Genomic DNA, 27,209 nt, shown 5'->3' with positions numbered 1-27,209 from the left:
TCCAGTGTCATTAGATCATAGAGTTCATGGGGTAGATTGGAGGAGGGGCAGGCAGAGGATAAAGTATAGACAGGTGGAGAGGATGGGGTTATGAAGGGCTGAACCACAAACAGAATTTTATATTTGATTCTTGAAGTGATAGGAAAACACTGGAATGTATCAGGTGTGGTGAGAAGGGCTAACATGGTCAGACCTGTGTTTTAGGAAAATCATTTTGACACCTGAGTAAAAGAAGCACTATAATGGAGGCAGTTACCATAACAGTCTAGGTCTGAGGCAATGAAAGCCAGCACCAGGGTAGTACCAGTGACAGAGGAGAAAAGGAAGCATATTTGGAAGATGTGTCAAAAATAAAAATCAAGAAGCTTTATGAAAACAACGTAAATCAACACATGCTTTGTTCACTTTTTCCCTTTTTGTTCTGATTTTTCTCTCCCAACATGACTCATAAAGAAATGTGTATTTTAAAAATGATGTAAAAAATAGACATGTATAACCAGAAAAAAAGAAAACAATAAAAATGGAAGGAGAAGAAGCTTCAACAACTGATTGGCTGGAGAAGGTGAGAGAGAGTGAGGAGTTGAGAATGGTATTTTAATTGTCTTGGGGAACTGGGAGGATAGTGTTACCCTTAATAGTAATAAGGGAAGTTAGAAGGACAAAAGCATTTGAGGAGGAAGAAAATAAGTTCACTTTAGACATATTAATTTTAAGATGAATGTAGGATATCCAGTTTGAAATGTCTAATAGATTGTTGGAGTGGTAAGATTGGAGATCAGCAAAGATGTTGAGTGATTTCAATCATGTTCAACTCTTTGGGGTCCATTTGGGTTTTTCTCAGCAAATATACTAGAGTGCTTTGCATTTTCTTCTTCAGTCCATTTTACAAATGAGGAAACTGAGGCAGAGTTAGGTGACTTGACAGGGTCACATAATAAGTGTCTGAAGTCAGATTTGAATTCAGGAAGATAAGCTTTCCTGATTCAGATCTAGCACTATGGCGCCACCTAGAAACCACTTAAATTTACCAGAAATAAACTTGAGAATCATCAGCACAGAGGTGATATTTGAATCTATGGGAACTGATAATATAACCAAATGAAATAATACAGAAAGGGAGAGGAAAGAAAGCCCAAAACAAAACCCTGTGGGGCATCCACAGTTAGCAAGCGTATGAAGATCCAGCAAAGGAAGTTGAGAAGGAGCAGTCAGATAAGTAAAAAGAGAACCAAAAGAGAGCAATGTCACAAAAATCTAGAGAGAAAACAATATCAAGTAAAGGAGGATAATCAGTAATTTCAAAGTAAAAGTAAAGTCAAGAAGGCTGAGGATTGAGAAAAGCCCATTAGATTCTTAGTGACTTTGGAGAGAGAAACATTAATTGATAAAATTGGAGGGCAGACTATAGAGATTTAAGAAGAGAGGGAGAGGAAAAGAAATGGAGGCATCTATTTTATTTTTTTCTTTGATATTCATTTTTATATATTTTTCTTTTAATATTATTTTATTTTCCCAAATACATGCAAAGATAATTTTCAACATACACTTTTTACAAAACCTTGAGTTCCAAATTTTTCTTCCTCTTCTCTTTCCCTCCCTCTTCCCCTAGACAGCAAACAATCCAATAGAAGTTAAATATGTGCAATTTTTCTAAATCTATTTCCATATTTGTCATGCTGTGCAAAAAGAAAAGATTAAAATGGAAAAAATGAGGAAAGAAAAAAAAACAAGCAAACAAACAACAAAAGTAAAAATACTATGCATTGATCCATATTGTCTCCATAGTTTTCCCTCTGGGTATGGATAGCATTTTCCATCACAAGTCTTTTGGAAAAGGCATCTATTCTAGATGGACTTCTCAAGGAGTTTAAGCACAAAAGGCAGGAGAGATATGATACAATGTTTAGTTGGGATAAATGTATCAAGGCAGTGGTTTTTGAAGATGGAGAAGACATGGGCAGATTTGAATAGGAATGTAACCAGTATTCATGGAAGGCTAAAGATAAATAAGATACTGGGGATGACAGCAGAGGACAGTCTATTAGTAAAGATAGGATGGAATTTGTCAAAAAGAAATGCTGCTTCTTCATGTGAGACAAGAGTGAAGAAGGAGATAGTGGCAAAAAGCATATGGGTGATGTGGAATGAGAAGGGAAGAAGAAGTAGGTCTTAGCCAATGACTTCCATTGTCTAAGTAAAATATGAATCAAGGTTCTCAGCTGAGAGGGTAGGAATGAGAAGGGCCATGGGAGGTTTAAGGAGAGATGGAAAGATCTAAAAGAGCCATTGAAAGATAATGAAATAATTAGGCAAGTTTAAAAATATGCCTTACAGCATTGAGGACCAATTGAAGTTAAATATAAATCTGTAATGGATCCAGACATCACATGATTCCCCCTACTACCTGCCTCTCACTTCAGTCAGCAGTCTGTGTTTAACAGTGAAGGTGACAAGTAATGGGAGTAACCCAAGGCTGGGGCTTGGCAGTACAAATTAATAACATGATAAAGAAGCAAGGTTTTTAGGAGAACAGGACCATGTAAAGTTTAAGTGATTTATAAAAGGGCCAACATGGGGGAAAAAGTAGAGTGCAGCTAGTACAGTAGGAGTAATTTGGGAAAGAACTGAAGAGTTGAATGATTGGAGGTCTCAGTGTAGATGAAGGGCAAGTTTTGGGGTATATGGCAGAGGAAAAAGTGGAATGATAATAAATGTGAATATATGCATGCTGTGAATGTGGTCAACCAGTCAATCAACAAATATTTATTAAGTATATTATTATGAAAAGGAATACTTTGTTGAGAATTTGGCCAAGAACTTTCTTGAATAAGGAGTTCTTAGAGACTCTCAAATGGACCTATAACCTCAGTCATGTAGATCACAGCTCAACTGTGCCCCTCCCGCTTATGCACTGTTTGTCCATATTCTCCTTTGGATATACTGAGATTTCAGGGCAGATTTTGAGTTTTATGGGATAGTCCACAGATTTGATTGACACATGGCCAATCAACAACAGGCAATAATAAAAACTCCAATTACCATATAGCATAGTAATAAACAGAAGAAAGATGTCTATACCCTTGCCAGTGGGAACTACTTCCTTCCTCATTCTCTTGCTGTTCTATCATCCTCTAAATTCATATAAGGCCAAATTCCAATCACCCTTTCAGGGAAGGCAAACTAGGGAGGAATACTGTTATCATAATCATGAAGACAGGATAAACAATCTTTGGAGCACCAAGGCAGAAGCTCTTGCCAAAATAACTCTAGAAGGGGCTCTCCCCTTCTGAGGTTGCCTGTAGGTAGATTACATAAAGCAGATTTCTGAGCCATTATTTTTGAGTGGATTTCATATTTCAAAGCTGCTCTGCTGTCAGGAAGGAGAACAAGAACACCAGGAGAGAGCTCTGTAGCAGAGTAAAGGAACACAACTCTGAGAATGTCTAGTTGCCTGAATGACTTTCTCTAAATACCTCTGTTCCCAAGGGGTGTGTGTGTGTGTGTGTGTGTGTGTGTGTGTGTGTGTGTGTGTGTGTTTTCTGTGTTCAGTTTTTTCACTACAGCAAGCTACATCCTTAAAAATACATGTTGAATGCAAGAGGTCATAATAACTTTGCACTCAGAAGTCACAGAACCCTGACAAGAAAGCTATAGATAAAGTATTGGACCTGAAGTCAGAATAAGAGGATTTCAAACATGGCTCCAGACACTTACTAGCTGTGTGACCCTAGAAAAGTTATTTTAACCTTTCAATTTACTCAACTGTAAACTGTGCCTGCCTCCCAGAGTTGTTGTGAAGATCAAGTGAAATATTTGTAAAGTTCTTTGCAAACCTTAAAGTGCTATGCAAACATTAACTATTTTTTTGTTTTTATTTTTATTTATTATTATTATTATTATTATTATGTCATAATGATTATTTGTTGTTCAGTCATATCCAACTCTTCATGATCTCATTTGAAGATTTATTTTTTTTCTTCACTTTTTTATTATTATTATAACTTTTTATTGACAGAACATATGCCTGGGTAATTTTTTACAACATTATCCCTCGCACTCACTTCTGTTCCGACTTTTCCCTTCCCTCCCTCCACCCCCTCCCCTAGATGGCAGACAGTCTTATACATATGAAATGAGGCCTTTATCAGAATCTTTAACTGTAAAAATGTTTTCCTAGTTTACTGCTTCCCTTCTAATCTTGTTTGCATTAGTTTTATTTGTACAAAGGCTTTTTAATTTGATATAATCAAAATTTTCTATTTTGTGATCAATAATAGTCTCTGATTCTTCTTTGGTCACAAATTCCTTCTTTCTCCACAAGTCTGAGAAGTAAACTATCCTATGTTCCTCTGATTTATTTATAATCTCATTTTTATGCCTAAATTATGGACCCATTTTGAACTTATCTTTGTGTACAGTGTTAAGTGGGGTCCATGTCTTATTTCTGCCAAACTAATTTCCAGTTTTCCCGGCAGTTTTTGTCAACTAATGAATTATTATCCCAAAAGTTGGGATCTTTTGTTTTGTCAAACACTAGATTGCTATAGTTATTGACTGTTTTGTCCTGTGAACCTAACCTATTCCACTGATCAACTAATCTGTTTCTTAGCCAATACCAAATGATTTTGGTGACCACTGCTTTATAATACAGTTTTGGATCAGGTACAGCTAGGACACCTTCAATTGATTTTTTTATTAATTCCCTTGAAATTCTTGACCTTTTGTTAATCCACATGAATTTTGTTGTATGTCCTAGGTACAATATATGTGTGCAGAACCATATAGTTCTCTTGTTGCACAAGAAGTATTGGATTCAGAAGGTAAAAATAACCTGGGAAGAAAAACAAAAATGCAAACAATTCACACTCATTTCCCAGTGTTCTTTCTCTGGGTATAGCTGATTCTGTCCATCATTGATCAATTGGAACTGAATTAGATCTTCTCTTTGTCGAAGATATCCACTTCCATCAGAATACATCCTCATATAGTATTGTTGTTGAAGTGTATAATGCTCTCCTGGTTCTGTTCATTTCACTTAGTATAAGTTCATGTAAGTCTTTCCAAGCCTCTCTGTATCCATCCTGCTGGTCATTTCTTACAGAACAATAATATTCCATAACATTCATATACCACAATTTACTCAACCATTCTCCAATTGATAGGCATCCATTCATTTTCCAGTTTTTAACCACTACAAAAAGGGCTGCCACAGACATTTTGGCACAGACAGATCCCTTTCCCTTCTTTAGTATCTCTTTGGGATATAAGTCTAGTAGTAATACTGCTGAATCAAAAGGTATGCACAGTTTGATAACTTTTGGGGCATAATTCCAGATTGCTTTCCAGAATGTTGGATTCGTTCATCACTCCACCAATAATGCATCAGTCTATAATTTTCTTTCTCTGTTTTCAACCTACCTAGTTTAGGTATCAGTACCATGTCTATGTCATAAAAGGAATTTGGTAGGACTCTTTCAATCCCTAATTTTTTTCAAATAATTTATATAGCATTGGAGTTAACTGTTCTTTAAATATTTAGTAGAATTCACATGTAAACTCCTGGGGAGTTTTTCTTAGGGAGTTGATTAATAGGTTGTTCTATTTCTTTTTCTAAGATGGGACTGTTTAACCAATTTACTTCTTCCTCTGTTAATCTGGGCAAGCTATCTTTTTGAAGGTATTCTTCTATTTCATCTAAGTTATTGAATTTTTTGGCATAAAGTTGGGCAAAGTAACTCCTAATTATTGTCCTAATTTTCTCTTCATTAATGGCGAGTTCTCCCTTTTCATTTTTAAGACTAAAATTTGATTTTCCTTTTTCCATTTTTTCATCAGATTTACTAAGGGTTTATCTATTTTGTTGGTTTTTTTCATAGAACCAACTCTTAGTTTTATTAATTAATTCAATAGTTTTTTTACTTTCAATTTTATTAATCTCTTCTTTTATTTTTAGAATTTCAAGTTTAGTGTTTGGCTGGGGATTTTTAATTTGTTTCTTTTCTAGCATTTTTAGTTGCAAGCCCAATTCATTTATCTTATCTTTCTCTATTTTATGCAAGTAAGCCTCTGGAGATATGAAATTTCCCCTTATTACTGCATTGGCTGCATCCCACATATTTTGATATGACATCTTATTATTGTCATTTTCTTGGGTGAAGTTATTAATTATGTCTATGATTTGCTGTTTCACCCAATCATTCTTTAGTATGAAATTATTTAGTTTCCAATTATTTTTTATCTATTTTCCCCTGGATTTTTATTGAATGTAATTTTCATTGCATTGTGGTCTGAAAAGGATGCATTTACTATTTCTGTCTTACTGCATTTGAATTTGAGGTTTTTATGTCCTAATATATGGTCAATTTTATGTAGGTTCCATGAACTTCTGAGAAGAAAGTGTATTCTTTTCTGTCTCCATTTAGTTTTTGCCAAAGATCTATCATATCTAACTTTTCTAGTATTCTATTTACCTCTTTGATTTCTTTCTTATTTATTTTATGGTTTGATTTATCTAATTCTGAGAGTGCAAGGTTGAGATCTCCCACTATTATAGTTTTGCTATCTATTTCTTCTTGCAAGACTCTTAATTTCTCTTTTAAGAATTTAGATGCTATACCACTTGGTGCATATATGTTTAATATTGATACTGCTTCATTATCTATGCTACCCTTTAGCAAGATACAGTGCCCTTCTTTATCTCTTTTAATTAGATCAATTTTTGCTTTTGCTTGATCTGAGATCAGGATGGCTACTCCTGCTTTTTTTACTTCACTGAAGCATAGTAGATTCTGCTCCAACCTTTTACCTTTATTCTGTATGTATCGCCCTACTTCAAGTGTGTTTCCTGTAAACAACATATTGTAGGATTCTGGCTTTTAATCCATTCTGCTAACTGCTTCCTTTTTATGGGGGAGTTTACCCCATTCACATTTATGATTAAAATTACAAATTCTGTATTACTTGCCATCTTGCTAACTCCTGCTTATGCTTTTCTCTTTTCCTTCCCCTTTACCCCCTCCCCAGTATTAAACTTGTGAGTACCACTTGCTTCTCACAGCCCTCCCTTTTTAGTATCCCTCTCTCCACCTTAGAGTTCCTCCCCCTATCTTACCCCTTTTCCTCATAATTTCTGTATTCCCTTACTCTTAGCTTACTCCTTCCCTTTTTACTTTTCCCCTCCCACTTTTCAATGAGTTGAGAAAATTTTCACCATAAATCTAATATGTTTAATATTTTTCTTTTTAATCCAATTCTGATGAGAGTAAGATATACACTATGTTCATCCCCCTCCATTCTTTCTCTCAGATATAATAGGTTTCCTTTGCCTCTTCATGAGATGTAGTACCCCGACTTTACCCTTTTTCTAGTACAATTTCCTTTCCACCTCTAGTTTCTAGAACAAATTATACATCTGTTCTTTATATATCTTTATTACAGAAATATAGTTCCCAAGATTTCTTTTTACATTTTTACCTTGTGAGTCCTATATTTGGAGATCAAACTTTTTGTTTAGTTCTGGTTTTTTCATCAGAAAAAGATGAAATTCACTTATGTCATTGAATGTCCATCTTCTTCCCTGGAAAAAATGCTCATTTTGGCTGGGTAAGTTATTTTTGGCTGAATATCAAGTTCCTTAGTCTTTCAGAATATCAGATTCCAGGCCCTTTTATCCTTTAATGTGGATGCTGCTAGGTCATGAGTACTCCTTATTGTGGCTCCTCTATATTTGAACTGATTTTTTTCTAGCAGCTTGTAGTATTTTTTCTTTTGTCTGATAGTTCTGGAATTTAGCCACAATACGCCTTGGAGTTTTGATTTTAGGGTCCCTTTCAGTAAGTGATTGATGAATTCTTTCAATGTCTATTTTACCCTCTATTTATATAACATCTGGGCAGTTCTCTTTGATAATTTCCTGGAAAATAGTGTCCAGGCTCTTTTTTTCATCATATTTTTCAGGAAGTCCAATAATTCTCATATTATCTTTCCTAGATCTATTTTCCTGGTCTGTTGTTTTCCCAAGAAGGTATTTGACTTTTTCCCCATTGTTTCTTTTTTTTTGGGGGGGGGGGGTTTGCTTGACTGATTCTTGGTGTCTCCTTGAGTCATTCAATTCCATTTGTTCAATTCTGATTTTTAATGAATTATTTTCTTCACTCACTTTTTTATATCTTTTTCTAATTGTCCAATTGAGTTTTTAACTGAGTTGTTTTGTTCTATGGAATTTTTTCCCATTTCGCCAATTTTATTTTTTAGAGAGCTATTTTCTTTTTCTAATTCACTGATTCTGTTTTTTGGAATTGTTTATCTTTTCCAATTCACAAATTCCATTTTTCAAGGATTTGATTTCTTTGTCCACTCTATCTTTAAATGAGTGGGATGACTTATCCAGACTCTCTTGCCAAGCTTCCCTTTCCTTTCCCTATTTTTCTTCTGGCTCTCTTGTGAGAGCCTTTTTAACTTCTTCTATGAGAGTCTTGTGTATTGAGGACCAGATCATATTCCCCTTTGGGGATACATCTGGAGACAGTCTGTTTTTAGTCTTCTCAGGGTTTAAAGTCTGCTCTCATCCATATAGAAGCTAGCAATAGTTAGAATCCTTTTTAATTTTTTGCTCATTTTGTCAAAGAAGAATCAAAGAAAACAAACCAAAAAAAAAAAAAAAAATGCAGTCTGCTTTTTTTTTTTTTTTTTGAGGGGGGGGGGTGGATGGTATTACCAAACTTCCTCTACAGACTGTAGGGGGCAGCAGTGAGACACTAGCTGGACAGCAATTGTTGCACTGTGTCTGTGCTCTGAGACTCTGAGAGCTTGCTGAGACACTCCAGGTGGGTGTGGCCAGGTCCCGAGAGACCCTAGCTTTTTGGGGTTATAGTCTTTACCTCCTGTGTTTATAGCTTCTCTGCTGATCGACTGGCTTGCTGCCAGGGCAAAGTAGCCAACACTGTGTTAAACTTTCCCCACAGAAATAGCTGAGATCATACTCCACCCCCACTTGGGTCTGCTCAGTATGAGCTGCCTGCCTTACTCTGTCTGCTGTGCTGCCACTTCCTGCCTTCAGTCTGTGCCAGATCTAACCATCTCTGCCCTCGAGTAAAAACAGACCTTTTCTGGCAAATTTCGAGGATATCTTCTTTTGGTGATTATTTGTGGGGGTTTTCAGTCAAGTACAATTCCGAGGCTTGTTATGAAATAAGTTATTTTGAGAGCAAAGACGGAGCTTAAATAGATGTGTGTGTCCTCTCCGCCATTTTTGGATGGAAGTCCCCATTTGAAGGTTTCTTGGCAAAGATACTAGAGTCTTCCAACTCATTTTGTAGATAAGAAAACCAAGGCAAACAGGGTTAAACCACATAGCCAGTAAAGATCTGAGGCTAGATGAGTCTTTCTGACTCCAAGACCAGTTCTCTATCCATTGTACCACCTGGCTGCCCTGTTGCAAAAGACATTTTCAGTTGAGGTAAAAAGACAAAAGTGAAGAGATTGTGAGGAAAGAAAATAAAAGTATCAAGTGTAAATAGCTTTCTCAAAAAGTTAGCAGTCTAGCTATGGAAAAGCTAGAATCAAATGAGAGCTTTTAAGAATGGGAGACATAAACATATTTTTAGGAATATGGCAAAGAAATCAGGAAAAAAGGGGAAGAAATAAAAGATAAGAGAAAGTGAGGAAAATAATCAGGATTATTTGCTTAAGTCAAGAGGAGTTGGAATCAAATGAAAGGCACATGTAGAAGATACAGAAGGACCACCTCTTTATCTGTTTTCCTTGGAATTGTTTATCTTTTCCAATTCATGAATTCCGTTTTTCAAGGATTTGATTTCTTTGTCCACTCTATCTTTAAATGAGTATAGTAAGCATGATGTAAGATGAGGAAAGCTCCTGGCAAATGGTCTTAGTTTTTTTGATTAAGTATGAGGTAAGGCTCTCCTCTGAGAGGATGAGGGAGAATCTTCTTTGGGAAGTTTAAGGAAAGATGAGAATCTTTGGAATATTCATTGTAGAGAATAGGATAGTGAATGAATTCTGTCCTATAATTATGGAAGCAGTGAATCAATCAACAAATTTCTTCTACTATAGACCAAGCATTGTGATAGACAACAGAAACACATAGTCAAAATTTAAATAGTACTTGGCCTCAAATAGCTTATGTTCTACTATAAAGAAGTTTCAATAGTTGTGCCTTATGTCACTAAAGTGAGCAAGTGATATGGTAATATCTTGTGTCGCTCATAGAAGTAAAGATGAAATATAATTATATCCAAGTCAATATAAATAATGATTCTTAGAGAAAATATTGATGTTAGTAATATTTTGGTCTAAAATATTAAACATGAAATTATATAAGAATTACAATATTTATTACACATTGCTATTAGGAAACATAAAGACAAGTTTAACATTCTTTGTTCTGACCATGAATTTCTCTAAATCATTTTCATCATAGGGAATTCCTTGGACTACAGCCCCATCCGTACACCAAAATTTATGGGTTCCATTAAAACATTTCAAGTACAAAAATAGTCCATTGTCAGATAAGTTTGGAAAACTCTATTCTACAGAATAAAATTCTAACTCTTTAGCCATGCATTCAAAGGATAACATTATACCCTAGATTCCTCTCACATTTGGGCCTTAAGAAAGTTATACCAGGTTTAAAGCACTTTGTGAGTCAAGCATCCACTCAAACTCAAAGTTTATAAACTCTCATCAGTATATTTCTTTTCTTTTTAAATCCTTTTTTATTATGAACCCAACAAATGTGAACACATATTCTCAACAATTATGAATGTTTCAGTATAGAAAGAACAGAAAAGAGGATTGTATATAAAACTGGGAACTTATATTATATACATTTGGGAAGTGTATATTTGATTTTACATGATAATAACAAAACTACCATTTGTATATATCCCTTGCTGATCTTCCTCTTGCTCTCTTATGTGTATATTATACAATTTGTCAAAGATCCTTTACTTTTTTCTTTTTAATGTTACCACCTACCATTTCCCCCCCAAAAAAGTAGCTCATCTTTGAAAGTAGAGTCAAGTAAAACCAAATACACAATCAATATGTTTACTTTACCAGAGGACATAGTAGTTCAAAGCAAAAGGCATTTAATTGAAAAGCATAGCAAAATATGGGATAATTAAGATCTCCACCTCTCCCCCATCCTTATAAATACAGATGTACTCTCTACTGTAGATTACCATACCATAAATGAATTGGATGACACATGCAGGGAATAGACATAACCAGAAAAATCACATAAAGGATCATTAGCATAGGTAATATATGTGACTGATAAAATAATTTGACTCACTACATCTATATGGCCGTTGCCTATGCTTTCACTGATCAATTTTCATGTGTGATGCAGATTCTTTAGTTTGTGCCCCAAAGGCTGTCTTCAGATTTTTTTTATACAAATAGACTGGGATTTGCCAGAAGATATTGGGAAAGCTTTTTAGGAATAGTAGAAGAAATGAACTCCAGCTCAGAATTTCCTAATTCCTACTTCACTAATTCTCATTGTTTTCCCCCCTCAGGCTCCATATTCACACTGCCTGTTCCTTCACACCGGCTGGCCTCTATGCCTTGGGGAAGAGGTGGTGGTTCACCTTGCACCACTGAACCCCCTCCTATTACGTCAGGGAGACTTCTACCTACAGGCAGAACCCCATGAAGAACAGTCTGTCTGCATCATGGTTAAATGCCTTTCCAAGGACTTGAGATACGTGGAAGAAAGACCAATTCCTGAATCATCTTACCCAATTCTATTCACAAAGGAATGGCTAGAGGGTCTCAACCAAAACCTTGGGAGAGGGCCCTTACATAGCTGCCTGGTGGCCACAGAAAAGGGGGTTTCTCCAGTGCCTTGGGTAAAAATAACTGCCCCCAAATTTGTCAACAAACCCCAAATAGTGATTGATCCTTCCCTCTCTCAAGTGTCTCTTCAGTTGGAAGCACTAGATTTGAGTGCTCCCAGAGGGATGCTCCAGACAATGTCCAGTAGCAACCCAAAGCCCCCCAGCACAGCCAGCTCTCAACCTGTACTCAATAATAAAGATACAGGATCCTGGAGATCAACTAGGAACAAGTATCCAGGACTCATCAAAGTGGAACAAACAGGATCTTGGAAGAAATCTTACAGATTGGCTGCTCCTAGCATGGAGGAGATGATCAGCCAGAACCTTGAAGGGGATTATGTGGATCTACTCAAGATTTCCAAAGAGAGGAGAGGGTATTCTCCACTTACGTCAACAATGAATTCCAATGAGTCCATCTTTTCAGATACTAAAGAACCACTGAAGGATCCTACTCAAAAGATGCCATCTCCATCAGTGGTAAATGGGGCTTCTTTTTTCCCATCAGGGTCTGAAAAATGGACTTGTGGGAAGCCAGAGAGCTCTGAGGATGGGCCCTGTACACCATGCTTGAGAAGAAAGCTCAATGGATCTTCTCAGTACCAGAATTCTAGGTGTCGTTACCGGGAGTCCTACTTAGCTGCTCTTCAGAATCCAGTGAACTTTAGTTCTGGTATAATGACTGCCATCAAAGAAGAAGCAGATAGCTCAAAAAATGAACAGACTTTGGAACCTGCTGCTGGAAAGCATTTAAGTAAACCACAGCTCAGAAGCAGCCCCTGCCGTGCTTCCTCTCCCCAACTTCATGTGGCCAGTGCTCACAAAGCGGTACACCAGGAAAGCAGAACAGAAGAGACAGGACTACAATGCTACCTCAAACTTCTCAAGTCCCCAGCTGCTTCTGGTAGAATTCTCTCTAAGTCAGGGTCCCCCACAACCAGCCAGAAATTCTCATTCCTGAAAGGGCAGAGACAATCCCCTTCTTCACAGAACCCTGCACCCCTAGAGAAAATCACACACCTGCATAATGGACCCTGGAAAATCATGTCTTCTATTTACTCCCCCAAAATGAGCAGAGCAAAATCCTCGGGAAAAGGTAATATCACATATAAGCAACTCCAAGGGACCCTCTGGGAAGCAAGGAGAGAATTTTTTAATTGCCTTTCTTGGTGGAAACACACTCATCATTCTTCTTATATAGATTATTTAGGAATGAAAAGAATCTTAGGGTCCTCTGCTCCTATCCCCCCACTTTACAGGTGAGAAAAATGAAGCTCAGGTTAGAAATATTACTTGGCCAGGGTTATACAAGTGAGAGCTAATATTTATATGGAATTTAAGCTATGCATACATTATTTCATTTGGGTCTCACAATAGTTTCATTATAGTATAAAGAGCACTGTATAGAGAGAGCTCAAGGATCTGTGTTCAAATCCCAGGTTTGCTACTGATTGCCTGTGTGACCTTAGCCAAGTGCCATTACCTTGCCCAGATTTAGTTCTTTCATCTGTATTGGGAAGGGAAGAGAACAAATAATTATTAAGTGTCTACTATGTGAGAAACACTATGCTAAGCACTTTACAAATATTATCTTGTTTGATTCTCAAAACACTGGGAAATCAATGCTATTATGAATCCCCATTTTTATTTTTTATTTTGCTAAAAAGTAAGGTTTTATTGAAAAAAATCCTACTTTTAAAAGGAATTCTCTAATTTTCAAATAAGCCCCATCTATACCAATTTGGGGAAAGTTCAAATAAAAAAAAAAAGGATGGGAAATCTTTATGATTAGATACATTATAGTTTGGAAAGCAGATAGAATCTGCAAACTACAAACCAGTGAATTGAATTACTTTTAGTTGCAAAATTCTATAATACATTATTAAAAGGATAGTTTGTGGGTATTTTACAAAGAAAAGTAATAATAACTAAAAAGCCTCTGACTTAGTCAAGAATCAATTATGCCAGTTTAAAGACAATATCCCCACTTTTAGTTAAGCAAACTGAGTAAGTGATATGCCTATGATCACACAGGAAGTGTCTGAGGCTGGGTTTGAGCTCAGGTCTTCCTGATTCCAGTCTCAGTGCTTAATCTGTCTTCTGTAAGATGAAGAGGTTGGACTGTCTGACCTCTGAAGTTATTTCCACTTGCAAACTTATGATTGTACTGTGAGATCTGTTTTACAGATGAGAAAGCTGACACACAGAAAAATTAGTTTCTTGCTCACAACCTCACAGCTAATATTTAAGTGTCAGAGTTAAGCTTGGAAGTATGTATTTCTGATTCCAAGTTCATCATTCTATTTACTGGACCATAATGCCTCACTACAAAGTAACAAGCAAGTGGATTGGAACCCAGATCTCCAGGTTCCAAATCATTATAACACCCTGGATATGATGAGGACTGAATTCATTGGTGAATAATACAGGACTGAGAAACGGAAAGCTCTGGCTAGAAGTGAAGAGAGATTATTAATTAATTAACCCCTCAAAAACCTGCATTTATCAAATCATGCTGTCCTCCAGAGGCAAAAAGGCATCCATGCAGTTCTTTTTTTCAACATTCAGGCACAAATCTCCCATGCCCCCTCCAAAAAAACAACTCCAATACAGACTCCAGTGCCGACTTGCTAAAGCAGTTTCCTTTAAAATTCATACACATCCATTTGTATGGAAAGTGAGATACTTCCTCCTTGAAGCAGCTACCTACTCTAACAGACTGCTAAAAAACTTAATGGTTTTTTTTTTCCTTTTCTTTCACCTAGTTGGCTCCAGTCAGACCAAAGCATCTGCCCAGGAAGCCTCCTCCACCCAGGGTTTTGGTGCTAAATCCAGTTTGAATATGAACCTCCAAGAAAAAGACTCCGAACTTTCCCTCTCTGAGCAGCCACTCCATGTCTGGGATCTGAAAACTGAGATCTTACTCTCAGGGATAGCTTGTCTGCCAGGTACTGCTCCTCTCGCTGGCAAAGGAGGCAAGGGAGGTGGGTGGTGGCAGTCGGGAAAGAGGTTGGAAGATATTCCCCCACACTGTCCTCTCCATGCCCCCAGGAAGCCTTTCCATGCCTGTCTGCCTCTGCCTATTCTAATCCTTCACCTCCTTCAAGACCCAACTCAGTACCATCTCTTACAAGATCAGGGATCTAGGGATTATCCATTCCTATCCCCTCATTTCATAGATGGGGAGACTAAGGCCCAGGCAGGTTAAGTGATTTTATTTTACAGAAGAGGAGTCTTGGAGACTTCTCTGATCTTCTTATTGAAAATTGCTTCCTCAAGTCTCCCAGACCACTTTATTTGGGGTTTTTTATTTCCCTATTCACATTTTATTCTCTTATTTTTATAAGGACTGTGGGGCCTTTCATCTTTGTGTCTCGGCACCCAGCACAAGGCTTGGCAGATATTAAGATCTAAAATCTCTAAGATTCATGGAATCTTAGGCCTCAGTGAGACCTCTGATTACTTTTTGGAATAGTGTATTTCAAAGCATGGTCCTTATACCCCCAAATGTACTCAAAACAGGTTGTCTGGAGGGCCAGAACTATTTTTGTAATAATACTAGGATATTATTTGCCTATTAAAATAGTCTTCCTTTCCCAACTACATATCTATATGAAACCAGATTTCCTTCATGCACTTTACCCAAAATAACCTATCACAACAGAGTGAATATGGAAACAGATATGAGAATCCAGCTGTCTCCTATTAAGCCAAACATTAGATTTGCAAAAATATGTAAAACAAGGCCACTTTTCTCACTAACATTTTGGAAAATAGAGGGTTTTTTTTTTTCACTTAAAATGTTATTTTTAGGGGCAGCTAAGTGGCACAGTGGATAGAGCACCAGCCCTGAAGTCAGGAGGACCAGAGTTCAAATCTGGTCTCAGACACTTAACACTTCCTAGCTGTGTGACCCTGGGCAAGTCACTTATCCCCAATTGCCTCAGCAAAATATATATAAAATTTTTTTATAAACATGTAATAAATCAATTATTTTTAAATGAATTAATAAATATCTTAAAATTTCATCAGTTTCAATTTCTAATATTACAACTAATAACATATATAACCTACATAAACAAAAGCTCTTTGGAGGTCTCAATAATTGTTAAGAATCTGAATAAGTCTTGAACTGAAAAGTTTCAGAACCACTGCTCTAGACCTTCTCACTTATTCCATAGAATGAATTGCCAACTCCATTCCTAGGCACCTTCATTGAAGGATATGGTATTATTTCCTTCTTTAATTAACTAACCAAGGGGATGTAGTGGACAGAGTCCTAGACTTGGTGTCAGGGAGTTCAAAATCCTGTCCCCAAAACTATGTGTCATCACAGTCTGCCTGCTTTGTAGAACTTCGAATGTCCATAATTTGAACTTGAGCTCCTTGAGAATAGGAACCATGCTTTTGTCTTTGTATCCTCAGCATATTCCACAGCACATAGTTGGTGCTTAATAGCTGCTTGTTGGTTTGTTGACTGACCAAAAATCTCCAGCAATGCTTAATGTCCATAAGTCATGGAACACCAAAGTGGCAGAAGAATTACAAAATCAAAAGATCCTAGCATTAAATTAGAAGAGATCTTTAAAATCAATTCGTTCAATCTCTTATTTTACACATGAGACCAAGGGAGTTTATTTAGCCAAGGTCATATAGATATCAGGTAAGAGGCAGAATTGATCCAGTCATTTGATTCTAAATCCAGCAACTTTTTCTATTGTGCCCTTCCCCTAAGCCAAAGTGAAATGACAAACAGTAATAACAGCTAACATTTGCATAACACTTTTAAAGTTTTCAAAGTGCATTAAAAGTATTATCCTATTTGATCCTTCCTGTAATACTGTGAAGGATAACTAGATGGCAAAGGATAACTAGGTGACCCAGTGAACAGAGAACCAGGTTAAAGTCAGGAAGACCTGAGTTCAAATTTGACCTCCGACATTTGGTAGCTATATGACCCTGGGCAAGTCATTTTACCTTGTTTGCCTCACTTTTCTCATCTAGAAAAATGAGCTGGAGAAGGAAATGGCAAACTACTCTAGTATCATTGCCATGAAAACTCCAAATGAGCTCACAAATAATTGTATACAACTGAAAAATGACTAAAGAACAATAATAATAATGTGAGGTGGAGGTATTATTGTTATTCCCAGTTTACAGATGAAGAAACTGAGGCACAGAAAAGTTATATGACTTGCCTAGAATCATTTAACTATGTGTCTGAGAGTGTTTGATTCTAGCTATAGGTCTAATATTCCACTGCCTTATACATGAATAACTCAAAGGGTTGGTAGATATAAGAGAAGGAAGGAAGAAAAGAAGGAAGGAGGGAAAAAGAGAAGGACAGAGGGAAGGAGGGAAGAAAAATGGAGGGAGGGAGGAAGGAAGGAGGGAGGAAAAAAGGAAGGAGGGAGGGATGGAGGGAAATAAGGAGGGAAAGAAGAAAGGAAGGAAGGAAGGAAGGAAGGAAGGAAGGAAGGAAGGAAGGAAGGAAGGAAGGAAGGAAGGAAGGAAGGAAGGAAGGAAGGAAGGAAGGAAGGAAGGAAGGAAGGAAGGAAGGAAGGAAGGAAGGAAGGAAGGAAGGAAGGAGGGAAGGAAGGAAGGAAGGAAGGAAGGAAGGAAGGAAGGAAGGAAGGAAGGAAGGAAGGAAGGAAGGAAAGAGAGAGGAAGGGAAGGAAGGAAGGAAGGAAGGAGGGAAGGAGGGAAGGAGAGAGGAAGGGAAGGAAGGAGGAAGGAAAAAGGAGAAAGAGAGGCATCATAGTATAGTGAAACAAGTATTGACCTTAGAGATGACGGATCAAGTGCTGGGTGCTTGTGGAAAGTCTCCCCTACTCTGCAGAATTTGAGCATTGCCCTAAATGACGCCCACAGCTCCTTCTGGCTAGCCTACTCTCTGTTTCTAGGTGAGGTGTACTGTTGTAGAGACAAGAGCCCCAGACTTGAGGTCAGGAAATGTGGGCTAGGGTCCTAATTCTGCTGCTTACTTCACGTAGGACCTTGCACAATCAACAAACATTTACTAAATTGCCACAGGCCAACCACTGTGTGGTACATGAGTCACTCCCCTGTATGAGCCCCATTTTCCTCATCTTCAAAATGGAAATAATAAATAATAATCCTTTTACTAGCTGCCTCACAGGGCTGTCGTGAAGAAAGCTCTTCATAAATCTTAAAGGCCTCCAGAAATGTGGTCACTGCCCCTTCTGTCAGTCTGTGTTCTTAGCTTTTCCTCAGCTCTGATATTCTGTTTTCCTACCAGCAAGGGAACATGGTGTGTAGTATGTTGAGTGTGGAACTCAAATCTAGGTTTGAACCCTTCCTCAGATACTGATTAGCTCGGGTGAACCTGGATGCTTGACCTCTCCAAACCTCAGTTTTCTTCTTTGTAGAATGGGCATAATAATAGCATCTACCTCCCAGCACTTTTGTGAAGATCAAATGAGGTAATATTTATAAGACACTTTGCAAAGTTCTTTAGAGATGCTGTCGATTATTATTGTTCTAAGATTTTTTTCTAGCTCTGATATTCTATGATTCAAAGGTTTGGTTATTTTTTTAAGGGAGGAGGGGAGAGAGAGAGAGCTCCAGAGTGAGGGTCAGGTAGCCCTGCCATGGCCCCTATTGAGGAGGGCCAGCAGTGTGGAGGGGAGCCAAGCCAAGAAGACCAAGGGCAGCTTACAAAGGTCAGGGCCCGACAGCAGTTTTGCTGGCTGAACAGATGGGGTGTTGATGGCTTCCAAGCTGAACACCTCATGACAGGGAGGATAATGGGAACAGACGCTGCAGTCTTCTCGGGAACAGGAAATTACATGACATGAATCTCATGACTGAAAATCTGCAAGTATAAATATAGAAAGCAAGGCCTGTAAATTGCTCCTTCTCCCTCCCCAATGTCCCCCACACCACACCTCCCCTGATTTTCTCAGGCTATCACAGTGCTTCAGACAGAACTGGTTTTTATTCTTTGCCTGCCTGGAATACAAACTCCCCAGAGGAGAAGATATCAGGCTTTTTTAGCCTACACACTCATAGCCATCTCCAAAAAATTATGGTACCTCAACTTGGCCATCAAGGAGGCTTTCTTTGAGTTCAATTCAGCAAAATTTATTAAATATAGAGTATTTATTCTATTTATTAAATTTCTATGTGCAGAGCATTGTGCTCAGTGCTAGGGAGAGAAAACATTTAGATAAAACACAGATCCTGCCTTCACAGAGCTCACATTTATGTTTACTCTATAAACATAAATTATCATAATATACAATACCAATATTAATATATATTAGTTAATAAGGTAAATATACTAGGGAGGGACAAAGTACAATATAGGACAGCTAAGTGGTACAGAGGATAGAGTGCTGATCCTTCAGTGACAGCTCTTCAGATGATGCTCTGAGGCTCAGACTAGAAGCAGATCGGGTGGTCTGGTTAATGTCAAAAGAGAGGATTAGGGATCAGGAAAAGTTTTGTAAAGAAGGTGGTGTTTGAATTAGGTTAAAAGGCCAAGTAGGAATTCAATAAGCTAAGGGCATAAGATTATAAGACCTGGTCATCTAGTCTAACTCCTCATTTTACAGATAAGGAAGCTGAGTCCCAGGGAGGGTTTAAGATGGTGGGCTCTGAATCCAGATACTTTGAACCTTTGGCCAGCATTCTTCCCACTATACCAACAGTCTCTCCTTGCTAGGTGTAGGAAACTGGCAGGGAAAGCACAGGCCACGTTTAGGACACAGGAAGGAGTTCATTTTAGTTGACGTATAGAGTGAAGGAAGTGGGATAACATGAGATAACATTGACAGTAAAAGGCTGTGTCAGGTTGAGGATGACCTTAAATTGTCAAGATGTTTGGAATTCACTCAATAGATAATGAGGCACTGAAACTTTTGAGCAAGAATAGCCAAAGCAATATTAGGGAAGGTGATTCTGTTACCATGTAAAGAATATGGTAGAGCAAGAAAAGAAAAAAAGAAAAACAAGTAGGAAGACCTATAAGAGACTAGAAATGAAATCAATTGACCCAATTGAATTTTATGAGCATTCATTAAGTACCCAGTATGTGTTGAACACTATGAGAGGAACTGGAGATATAAAAGTCAAACTGAAAACCCGTCTTTGAAGTGTTTATAGTCATTGATTGGATCTTAGTGGTCAGTTGAAGTACTCTCTCTATTCAGCCATTCAACAAATATTTCCCAAACGTTTTCAATGTGCTCAATGTTAATGCATGGGATGCAAAGTTTTCCCATGATCTAGTAGAAGATACACGGATGCCATGGTCTAGTAGAGGATAACGCAGAAACACAAATCTTTACAATTCAAGGCGAAGGATGAGAGATACAAATTGCTATGGTGTATCAGACAGCAGATAAAGAGATCACATCTGTTTGCTGGATCAGGAAATGCTTGATCATATCCTTTGGGGCTGTTTTCATCACTGATTCATTCATGGCTCTCTCATTCTCTTCCATTCTATAACTAGGAACTAGAGTGAAACTTACTCCCCTTTTTAGTAATAACTCCCCATCCCAGGATTCAAAATCATTTGATATCGTGGAATAATATGGAGCTAAATGTGTTGCTCTCCAGTCAGAGATCAACATGCTCCTGCAGACCAGTCCCATATCTGCCACTTACTCCCCGTGTGACCTTGGGTCTCAGTTCCCTTCTTTGTAAAATAGCAGGAGGAGACAAGATTAAATGCCTTCTAGGTTCCCTTTCAGTTCTAAATCTTAGAACCTATGATCCTAAGACTTGAGTCTTCTTAGAATAGTTCTCCAGCCAAGTAAGCTAAAACAACTAACTCTGTTTTGACTTCTTCTGGTCCAGGTAGCCAGGACAAGACAGGGAAGCGGTTGCTCCAGGTAACTGCGAGTGGCTCAGCGTGGGATGCACCTTGGTGCTCTGCCAGAGATGTCACCAAGCTTCTCATCTACCTGTGCTCCATCCCAAGGTATGGCAATGAGTGATATCTGTAAATCAGGCAACGTACGAGGGATGGGTAAAGCACCCAACAAGTCAGTAATGGGGTTGGAACTAGAAGCCAGAGGGACCTCTTAGTTTCTTCCCACTTCTCTATATACACACATGAGATGACAGAAATCAGAAGGACTTGGTATTATGGTTATTAAGAAAAAGCCCTAAATCTGAATCAAAAGTCTTGGGTTCAAAATCTCCCTTAACTATTTATTTCATGAATAAGTTGCTTTCCTTCTTTGGGACTCAGTTGTATCATCTGTTGTGAAAGGGTTAGATTGGATAATTTATGAAGTCTGGAATTAGGGAAAAGGAGGATTCAAAGATGACTTAGGTTTCAAGCCTGAGTAAATGATGCTCCCCTCCCCAACTCCATCCCCACAAGACATAAGGAAGACTGGAGGAGAAGGAAATGGAGAGGAAAAGACAGGAAAGGAAAGAAGAAGAAAGGGGAGAGGAAAGGGGGGAGGAAAGGAGAGGAGAGGAAGGGAAAAGAGAGGAGAGGGGAATATTGATAAGATACTTTGCAAATTACAAAGTTTTTAGAGATGCTGTTTATTATTGTTCTAAGGTTTTTCTAGCTCTGATAGTCTATGATTCAAAGGTTTGGTTATTTTTTAAGGGAGGACAGGGAAAGAAGAGGAGAAGAGAGGAGAAGAGAGGAGAGGAGGGGAGGGGAGAGGAGATGAAAGGAGGGGAAAGAAAGGGAGGAGAGAAAAGGAGAGGAGAGGAGAGGAGAGGAGAGGAGAGGAGAGGAGAGGAGAGGAGAGGAGAGGAGAGGAGAGGAGAGGAGGGGAGGGGAAGGGAGGAGAGAAGAGGAGGGAAAGGAGAGGAGAGGAGAGGAGAGGAGGGAAGAGGAGAGAGGGAATAATAGAAAGCACAGACCTAGAGTCAGGTTCTCTGAAAATCATTTCTCCTTTTTGAGCCTCAATTTTCCCACCTGTAAAAAGGGAATAATCATAATCTCACGATGGAAACACCTAATCTCAGAATTGAAAGAGTTCTCAAACCAACCCATAACTGAGCAGAATTCACTATCCCTCATACCAAGGATGTCAATAAGCTTTTGGTTGAAAAAAATGAAGGGCCTCCTGTGGCAGTCCCCTCTACTTTGGGGTTATGAAAAAAATTTCTTTGTAGCAAAAGTAAATCTCCCCCTTTGCACCTTCCGGCCATTGTCCATATGGGACCAAAAAGACAAATCTAGGCCCTTTCCCCCATGATAGGCCTTCAAATATTTAAAAACAATAGTCTTGTTCCCTCCCTAATGACCCCCATAGCTGTCTTCCTGCACTACTAAATGAAGAACTCCTAGGAAGTTCAAAGCCCTTGAGTCACCCTGCCAGGATAAGTCCAGCAGTTATGGTCCACAGTCCCTTTTCCTACCAACCAAAAATTCCCCAGGAATCTTCCTTCCTTCCAACTTGTGTGACCGTACTAGTTCTCAGGCCCAGGCTCAGTGCACCTGTGAAAACCCACCAAAATTTTACTGGTTGGTGAGGATGCCCTATTGTTTGCAGTGCCCTGGAGGGGCTCACCCAATTCTACCAGGGTCCCAATAAACCAGACATCACCTTCTGTCATCTTCCCTGGCTGCCCTGCATATTTTAAGCCTGTGCTAGGTGGCGCAGTGGATAGAGCACCAGCCTTGAATTCAGGAGGGCCCGAGTTCAAATCTGGTCTCAGACATTTAACACTTCCTAGCTGTGTGACCCTGGGCAAGTCACTTAAAACCAGCCTCAAAAAAAAAAAAAAAAAAAAAAAGACTGCCCCTTCAATGAAGCTGCCTTGCTTTGCTGTTTTGTGTGTTCCATGTTTCCCTGTACAGAATTTTGACTCCTGAACCTTCTTAAGTCTACATTAAGATCATATCCCTTGTCCCCTCCCCTCCCCCATGCCTCAGCTCAGATGCTTCAATGGAGAGTTCCTAAGACCCTCCCTTTGGCACTCTCCATCCTTCTGCCAGCGTCCTTCCCCAGAGATGGCACCAGCTTGGACACGGCACTTGAGCTGTGGTCGGACCAGGGTCCATCGCAGCAAGCGGAGCTTGGCCCCCTAATCCTGTTTGCCAGCCACACTACACTGCCCATATGTCTCTGTAAAATAGAAGAGATTATGATCTTCACTATGAAAAGGATGGTGTCTGATTAGAGTGATCCTCAAAAACCAGGGAGAGGAGATCAATCATTATTAGCTTCCATGGCAGAAGCTGCTTTTGGGGACTCAGTGGGGAATGGAACAAAAAGCAACTTTGGAACTTAGAACATAAAATGTCGGAGATGACAGAGATCTTAGAAGTCATTTAGTCTAATTCCTCATTTGACATAAGGGGAAACTGAGGCCCAGAAAGAGGGAAAATGTTTGTCCAAGGTCACACAATGAATTGGGCCCAGCCTTCTTGTCTCAGGCTTTGGTCACAAGGCCCATTGCCTCTGGCCAGGATTTTTTGCTTGGAGACTCAGGACAGGAGCTGGCAGGTTCCGCGAGGCCATGGAAATATTCCAGGCTAATAAGCTTTGCTTCTGCAATCAGCTATTTGGAGCCGGGATTCAGGAATAGAGGAGGGGGCATGGTACAGTCTCGGGGCCGATCTGGACTGTGTCCAGAAAGAGATTGCTGCCATCTGCTGGATTTATTTGAAATCACTTCATCCAACTTGGCAGAGAAAGGGGATTTTTACCCCAGCCTGATGGCTGTCCTGTGTCAGGCTAAGGGCCTAGGCAGAGGTAACCTGCCACTCCCATCTGTAAAGCTGAAGATCCACACCCCCAGCCACCCAACCCATCAGGTTAATGTTCCCCTTAGACATTCTGGGTATTTGGCCCAACTCAGTCTCCTTCCCACAGGCCAGAATGCACATCTTCAGCCTGTTACCAGGTCCCCTTGCTACCTTCAATCATCGGTGCCCTGCCTCTGTCAGCTTGTGTGCTATGTACATTGGGTAAGGGATGCCAGCTGGATTGATAGCTTCCCTTATCTGGGTACCATATTTGCATGTTAACTGGCCGTTCTTTAATCCAACAAGGGATCTCTTGGTCAGTTTTAAGCAGAGCAGACTAGTGGGAGAGGGATTTCTGGGCAAGGATCTTTTCAGTGCCCCTCACATCATATTTTATAGACATTAGCAGAGTTATAAGAACTCCTCCAAGAGAACCCTCAATCTGAGAAATGATCTCAGGAACAATGGGGATGTGGTATGAGAGCCTTCAGCTAGACTGATGCTTCAGCCTGGACTTTTGTTAAATCACAGGGGGACCTTCCTTCTCTGGCTCTCAGTTTCCTCCCCCATAAAATAAGGAGGTTGGAATATCTGATCTTCTGGCTCTGAAGGCTTATGATCTATTAAAGACACAGTCAAACAACCTTTTTCCAGCTTCTGCAGCTGGGGGCATGAACACAGAGAGCCAGCTTTACCCACCAAAAAGTCAGTGTACATCTGTGTATGTGTATGTGTATGCCTGCTGCATGTGTCTATGTCCTTGAAAGTAGGGTCTCTATCGTATCCACCACTGGCTCCCCAATGATTTAATGAATGAGTGTTGGATTGAATTGTACATAGAAATCTGTACATATTTGTTATCTCTCTGCTCGGGTCTGTACTTCAGGGGGCACAACCTAGTGTGCTCTTATGTGTATGTCTCTGAAGATTTATCTTTGTGTGTGTATGTGAACATGCACACATTTCTGAGTCAGCATATGTTCTTGTGTGTATCCGTGTTCCCATGTGGTAATGAGATTTTCTCTTCAATGAAGAATTCCCAGTGTAGCCTGCGGGCTCTGGCATCTGGTTCTATTTACCAAGGTGTGAGATGGTCTATTTTTCTTTTTGGGTCTCATTAGAAGTGATTTTAGAGAACCTGAGTCACATGTCTAGACATTTCCTCCCAGGAAAAGGGAGTAACCAATTACTTCACAGGCCTTTCTCCACAGGCAATACTGGGCAATGCCCCAACTCTAAAAGCAACAGCTATTGGCTGCCTACCCTGTCAGCCTAAAGACCTCATGGAAAATCTAGGGGAGGAGCGGGATGCCTCCCCAGAACCTTCTGGGATCAAATGGAGGAGGTCTAGTCACTAGGCAAAAGTACTCAGGGCTCACACCACTGCCATTGCCTCTACCAACCAGCTGGCAGATGCCCAAAGGGCACATTTCAGGAATGGGTGAAGGGTATTTACTCCCCAAGCAGACTGTTGATCGGGTCAGGGAGAGTTCTGCAAAATGAGTGAGTTACAATGTCAAAAATTAAAAAGACCTCAGAACATAAAACATAGAATGCCATAGCTAGGAGGAAGGATATAGAATATAACATAGAACATATCAGAGCTGAAAGAGACCTTAGAGAAGGGGTTCTTAACTTGTCTGAATAATGGACCCCTCTGGCAGTCTGGTGAAACTTACTGATTTCTTCTCAGAAGAATTGTTTAAATGCATAAAATGAAATACAAAGGACTACAAAGGATAAAATAGCAGATAAAAAAACAGATAGCAAATTTAGAACTCCTGCTTTAGACTATATAATATGGAATGTTAGAGCTGGAAGGGACTATAGATGATCTCTTATCTAGTCCAACATCTTTTTTGTTTTGTTTTGTTTGTTTTTAGAGAAGAAAACGAAAATCAAGAAAGGAGAGGCTTTATCCAAGATCGTATAAGCAGTGAATGATCATATAGAGACTAGAACTCCTTTCAGTCGATTGTATTTTTCACTTTAGCACACTGCCTAAGAAAGAAAGAATGGAGAAGGGGGAAAGGGAAGGAAGGGTGGGAGAAAGAAAGAGAAAAAGGAAGGAAGGAAGGAAGGAAGGAAGGAAGGAAGGAAGGAAGGAAGGAAGGAAGGAAGGAAGGAAGGAAGATTGAAGGAAGGAAGGAAGGAAGGAAGGAAGGAAGGAAGGAAGGAAGGAAGGAAGGAAGGAAGATTCAAGGAAGGAAGGAAGGAAGGAAGGAAGGAAGGAAGGAAGGAAGGAAGGAAGGAAGGAAGGAAGATTCAAGGAAGGAAGGAAGGAAGGAAGATTCAAGGAAGGAAGGAAGGAAGATTCAAGGAAGGAAGGAAGGAAGGAAGGAAGGAAGGAAGGAAGATTCAAGGAAGGAAGGAAGGAAGGAAGGAAGGAAGGAAGGAAGGAAGATTCAAGGAAGGAAGGAAGGAAGGAAGATTCAAGGAAGGAAGGAAGGAAGATTCAAGGAAGGAAGGAAGGAAGGAAGGAAGGAAGGAAGGAAGGAAGGAAGGAAGGAAGGAAGGAAGGAAGGAAGGAAGGAAGGAAGGAAGGAAGGAAGGAAGGAAGATTCAAGGAAGGAAGGAAGGAAGATTCAAGGAAGGAAGGAAGGAAGATTCAAGGAAGGAAGGAAGGAAGATTCAAGGAAGGAAGGAAGGAAGGAAGGAAGGAAGGAAGGAAGGAAGGAAGGAAGGAAGGAAGGAAGGAAGGAAGGAAGGAAGGAAGGAAGGAAGGAAGGAAGGAAGGAAGGAAGGAAGGAAGGAAGAAGGAAGGAAGGAAGAAAGGAAGGAAGGAAGGAAGGAAGGAAGGAAGGAAGGAAGGAAGGAAGGAAGGAAGGAAGGAAGGAAGGAAGGAAGGAAGATTCCTGATCATTTATTTTGGGCCCAAAATATTACCTTAGATCCTCATTCTCCTAAAACATCAGATCAACGAACTATTGTCTTTTAGGAATATACCATTCTACTGTGGGCAAGGTTATGAAAATATGGTTCCTCTCACCCACCGGCAGAGGTAACTAGTAGGAGAAGCTTATGAAGAGACATTTCTTTCTATTGGCAAAAGAATGTTCCTCACCATCCCCATCCATTTCTCTCTTCCTGCTCCTCCCCATGTTATCCAAATGTGATTCACAACTTGACTTCTGATCCACAGACAAGAAGTCAAGTCCACAGGACTGACTATTGTGATTGATGCCAGGAAACAGCCTCCCACCCCCAGCCTGGTCAATGCCCTGAGAACAACCCAGGTAAGTGGACCAAATACTAAGTTCCACCTGAAAATGTGAAATTTAATTGGGATAAATACAAAAATCCTATAGTTGGGTTCAAAAAATCAACTGAAAGTACAAGAAGGGGAAGCAGAGCTAGATAATAGTTATCATGAAAAAGATCTGGGAGTTTTAATGGATTGTAAAATCAATGTGATTAAGCAGTGAAATAGAGTAACCAAAGAGTAACTTGGATCTTAGAGTGTACTAAGAAAGATATGGTATACAGAATGAGGAATTGATAGACTTAATGTTCTCTACCTCAAACTTACTCCACATTGAGGAACATTTAAAGGAAGTGGAAATGTTTAGACCTCAATAAAATAAATTTTAAAGGGAACATGATTATAGTCTTCAAGTATTTGGAGGATTGTTATGAGGAAAGACAAAACTTGCTCT

The 27,209-nt window shown here is 39.3% G+C and overlaps 1 protein-coding gene across 1 annotated transcript in view; it reads left to right on the top strand.

Annotated features, from left to right (window-relative positions):
* KIAA1755 (KIAA1755 ortholog) overlaps positions 1–27,209 on the top strand; it is a 79,306-nt gene that overhangs the window by 19,720 nt on the left and 32,377 nt on the right. The window contains exons 3-6 of the mRNA XM_074292716.1: positions 11,544–12,957; positions 14,627–14,809; positions 20,688–20,811; positions 26,696–26,789. Coding sequence (XP_074148817.1) covers positions 11,544–12,957; positions 14,627–14,809; positions 20,688–20,811; positions 26,696–26,789 — 1,815 coding nt within the window. The remainder of the gene's footprint in view (positions 1–11,543; positions 12,958–14,626; positions 14,810–20,687; positions 20,812–26,695; positions 26,790–27,209) is intronic.

Source organism: Sminthopsis crassicaudata, chromosome 2 (genome assembly GCF_048593235.1).
Source record: "Sminthopsis crassicaudata isolate SCR6 chromosome 2, ASM4859323v1, whole genome shotgun sequence".
Lineage (NCBI taxonomy): Eukaryota > Metazoa > Chordata > Mammalia > Dasyuromorphia > Dasyuridae > Sminthopsis > Sminthopsis crassicaudata.
This window is presented reverse-complemented; position numbering and strand designations above follow the sequence as displayed.